This window comes from Apodemus sylvaticus, chromosome 4, assembly GCF_947179515.1.
Source record: "Apodemus sylvaticus chromosome 4, mApoSyl1.1, whole genome shotgun sequence".
NCBI lineage: Eukaryota > Metazoa > Chordata > Mammalia > Rodentia > Muridae > Apodemus > Apodemus sylvaticus.
This window is the reverse complement of record NC_067475.1, coordinates 72,197,272-72,201,719: the sequence shown is the minus strand read 5'-3', so window position 1 is coordinate 72,201,719 and position 4,448 is coordinate 72,197,272. Positions and strand designations below refer to the sequence as shown.

Genomic DNA, 4,448 nt, shown 5'->3' with positions numbered 1-4,448 from the left:
TGTCCTAGTGGCCAAGCTGGTCTAGTTAGAATTAAAGCTGTGGGCAAAAGAGGAGTGAGACATATGGCTGGAATGGTGTCAGGGACTCGGGTGCAGCACCTGAGGTGACATGCAAGGAATCTGGATAACAACTTTGAAGCAGGAAGCACCTCAATATCTATGGAAACACTGAACAGGATAAGAATGGGAAATATTCTAAAGAACCTAATGCAGGAGCATTTGCCTATACTTGTGTTTAAAAGTAGGCTCCCTTTGCTCCACCATGAGCCCCACAGTTCATGCCACCGTAGGTGTTTCCTTGGTCTCCACAACCACTTGGGCCATGTGATCCGGAAAAGAAATCACCAGACTCACAGCTGACATTACTCTCTTGCCTTTGGGTGAAGTTACGTGGGCCACAGCTCGGGCCTTCGGTATCCAGGCGACATGGGTTGGATTCTTGACAGCCTAGTTCTTGGCGGTAAGGAACTGGATTGGGACCCGAGCAGGGACTGGGACAACGAATGGGTTGCCCACAAGGCTCTGGGCTGGAGCAGGGTACTGGACGTGGCATTGGCTCTGGATGTGGACAAGGTTGTGGACGAGGACAGGGCTGTGGCCGTGGATCTGGATTCTCACAGTGAACCGGGCGTGGACGTGGCACTGGGCGTGGTGCTGGTTGTGGCACTGGCTGAGGAGCTGAACATGGTTCTGGATACACACAGGGTTCTGAAAATCGCCGCAATGGAGGACATGGGCGAGGTTCTGGACTTGGGCATGGCTGTGGACGAGGATGTGGGCGTGATTCTGGACTTGGGCATGGCTCTGGACAAGGACGTGGGCGAGGTTCTGGACTTGGGCATGGCACTGGTCGTGGATATGGACGAGGTGCAGGAACTGGGCACGGCTGCCATGATGATTCTGGAGACCGGTCAAGACGCTGTGGCCTACAAGACCTTGGGAATGGGTATGGTTCTGCTCGTGGCCTCAGATCTGGACAGGAGACACCCCAAGAGGGTTGCCGGGGACAGCTCTGGGATCTTCCTCTGATGGGAGGAATCTGGACAGGACACCTCTGCGGGGAAACCTGCCTTGGGCAGCAAGGGGAGGAAATCTCTATCCTGCATTTGGGTCCACATCTTTGAGAACAGCCTGAAGAGCGGCCCCGAGGAAGACAGTGGCTGCCATAGATGGGCTCTGAGCGGCGGGGTGGAGTGCAGTAGTTGTACGAGCCTGAAGAGCATCGGGATGGCAGGTAGCTGTTATAGCAGGGTTCAGACCGTCTTGGTGGAGAGCAGCTGCGGTAAGAAGGCTGGAGCCGACGAGGAGGAAGGCATCGGCTGGTGCTCTGAGACCGACGCTGTGAAGTGAAGCTTCCGTAGGTGCCCTGGGCCTGGCATTGAGGTGCACAGGTGCTAAAGGAAGCCCCGGACCGACGCTGGGAGGAGCAGTTGCTGTAGGATGCTCGAGACTGTAGTTGGGAGGTGCAGTTGCCATAGGAAGCCTGTGACTGGCGCTGGGGGCCACAGTTGGTATAGGAGGGCCCGGACTGAAATTGGGGCTCACAGTAACTGTAGGAAGCCTGAGACTGACGCTGTGGACCACAGTTGCCATAAGAACCCCGTGACTGTGACTGAGAATTGCAACTACCATAGGAGCCCTGATACTGGTACTGAGTGGAGAAACTTCCCTGGCCCTGGCCCACTGAGGGACATTCTACATAAGTGTAGCCAGGCTGAGGAGCTGGAGCAGGCATGTAGGTTGAAACCGGATATTCCACATAACGAGTTTCTGTGTAATACACTGGAGCACACTCTACATAGTAGGTCTGAGGAGGCTGTGGGACTTGCACGTAGGAAACCTGAGATTGGCATGGAGCCTGGCACTGAACACAGGAAACCTGAGTCTGGCAGGGAGCCTGGCACTTTATCTCCGTGGTCTTGGGCTGGCATTTCACCTGGGTGGTCTTTGACTGGCATTTAACTTTGGTGTTCTTACATGGGACCTGGCCCTTGGCTTCAGTGGCACTGGACTGGCACGGAGTCTGAGAAACTTGAACTGGGCATGGTGCGGCACATTCCAGAATTTGCATCTCACACGGAGCCTCCACCAGCACCTGGTTGTTGGCGTAAGAAAACTGTGAGGGACCAAAGGAGGAACCCTTGACACAGCACTGGGGTATCGGAACACAACACTGAATCGGTTGCTGGTCACACATGGTCCTGGTGCAGGTGGGTGAGCAAGACCTGAGGGTAGAGAAACCAGGGTTAGGAGACTGAGAGATGGTAGTGAGGAGCTGGGATCTAGAACCAGAAGCCTGGCATCTTCTCTGTTTTTTTTTTTTTTATATGATTTCACCCTTCATCCAAGAATCCTTACTGACTTAGTTGAGCCTATGTTAGCCACTATGGTTCATGAGACCTGCCCTGGTTGTGCCAAAATGGCTCAATTCTGCACAGCTGGATATAAAGGTAGGCCTGCCAATGTCTGCCACCAGAGAGCAGTGATGACAAGCAGATTCTCAACAACTAACCAAGTCGAGTGATAGAAACTTTTTTCTGTTTGGGCATAGCCCAAACTGAGGCTTCCATGCACACAGGAACTTATACACAAGCCATATGCAAAAATGAGCACGAGGCAGGGCTGGGGAGCACAGGCATTATCTATGTTCACAATTAGCAAAGGATCCAGGCATATTCTGGACTGTCAGGCCCAGTGTTTAACATTTGCTGCCTTGCATTTAATCTTTTTAAGTAAATTAATTTAAGTAGATCCTTACAGAAACATGAAAATCCATATATACTTCATATGCAAAACATACCAGCCTTAGGATCAAAACAGCCAGGTGCCCAGGAAATTAATGATCTGGAGGATGACAGCCTGCTGGCCTCAGAAATAGGTTCTCTTCAGACTGTCTGAGATGCAGGATGGAGTTAATTAAGCTGAGATAACCCAGAGAGTATCATATTCCAAATCACATTCAAGGGTTTACAGTCATGTAAGAAGAGTTGGAAACACTTATGGATCTACATTGTGAGATCATCATAGTATGACCTAAGGCATTCAGGCATACACTCCTATACTACCCTTAGCTAGCAAGAAAATATAGTGCCCTCATCTGTTTTTCTGATAGCCACCTGTCTATACAGGTAGTTCAGTGACTGGCAAAGCACAAGGCTAATTTGACAATTGAATCATAACAACAAAGCACCTCTCACAAGCTTCCAGAACACCCAAAATTCTTCCCCTGGAAGACAGAGCTAGACATTTCCCATTTGTAGCAACTGTCTATGTTTGTGTTCCCTACAGAGGGTGATCCGTCCTCCTGTGCCTCTGCTCACATAAAACAAATAACTACTGTATCACCATCCTTCTGTGCTTCTACCCACTCAAAAGAAGTAAATATTGTATCTTCTCCAGGGACAACAATTTCCTAAAGAGGGAAATTGTACCGGGAGAAAAGACCAGGACTCTCAAAGATAAATACACCAACTTTAAAGCCCCATCTCTCTCCATAAACTACACATTTTATAACCCTTGGTGAGTTTTCCACCTCAGACTGATGTCCTTCTGCCCCAGCTTCTGCCTTAATCATTCCTCAGCCTTTAGAGTCCAGGAACCCCTTGGGTATCCATCACCCCCAGCATGTTTCCAGGACCCAGCTTCCAAACTCACCCTCCTCAGCAGGCACAAAGTCATTCAGGCTAAAGCATCTGGGCCGAAGGCTGTGTTTATATAAAGTGCTGTGGGTCTGGCTCAGACCATGAGACAACTGGTTGGCATCTGCCCAAGGTAACATTCCACCACCTAATTTCCTCCCTGTGTGCTGTCCATCTAGTCACCTACAGAGCTGGGAGTGCCTTCTTCTGGTGTCAGAGCTTCCAGGTTATGGAGAAGCAGATTATTTTCTCCCTGGTTTTTCGTTTACCTTTTTTTAAACTAATTTTTATTGGTTATTTTGTATTTTTACATTTCAAATGTTATCCCCCTATATGGTTTCCTCTTCTAAAACCCACCCTCCTATCTCCTCCTCCCTGCCTCCACAGGAGTGCTCCCTGACCCACTGCCCCACCCACTGCCCTATCATTCCCCTATGCTGGGCCAAGGACCCCCTCCCTTTGATACTAGACAAGGCCATCCTCTGCTACATAGGCAGCTGGAGCCATAGGTCCCTCATGTGTATTCTTTGGTTGGTGATTTAGTCCCTGGGAGCTCTGGAGCTTGGGATGGTATCTGGTTGGTTGAATTGTTCTTCCTGTGGAGTTGCAAAACCCTTCAGCTCCTTCCTCTAACTCCTCCATTGGGGTCCCCTTGCTCAGTCTGATAGTTTGCTGCAAGCATCCCCATCTGTATTGGTCAGACTCTGGCAGAGCTCCTCAGGAGACAGCTATATCAGGCTCCTGCCAGCAAGCACTTCTTGGCATCAGGGATAGTATCTGGGTTTGGTGGCTGCATATTGGATGGATCCC

The 4,448-nt window shown here is 50.2% G+C and overlaps 1 protein-coding gene across 1 annotated transcript; it reads right to left on the bottom strand.

Annotated features, from left to right (window-relative positions):
* Nucleotides 1–235: 235 nt before the first annotated feature.
* Kprp (keratinocyte proline rich protein) lies at nucleotides 236–2,197 on the bottom strand. Its single transcript, XM_052178645.1, has one exon. The coding sequence runs from the start codon at nucleotides 2,195–2,197 to the stop codon at nucleotides 236–238; it is 1,962 nt and encodes a 653-aa protein (XP_052034605.1).
* Nucleotides 2,198–4,448: the final 2,251 nt, after the last annotated feature.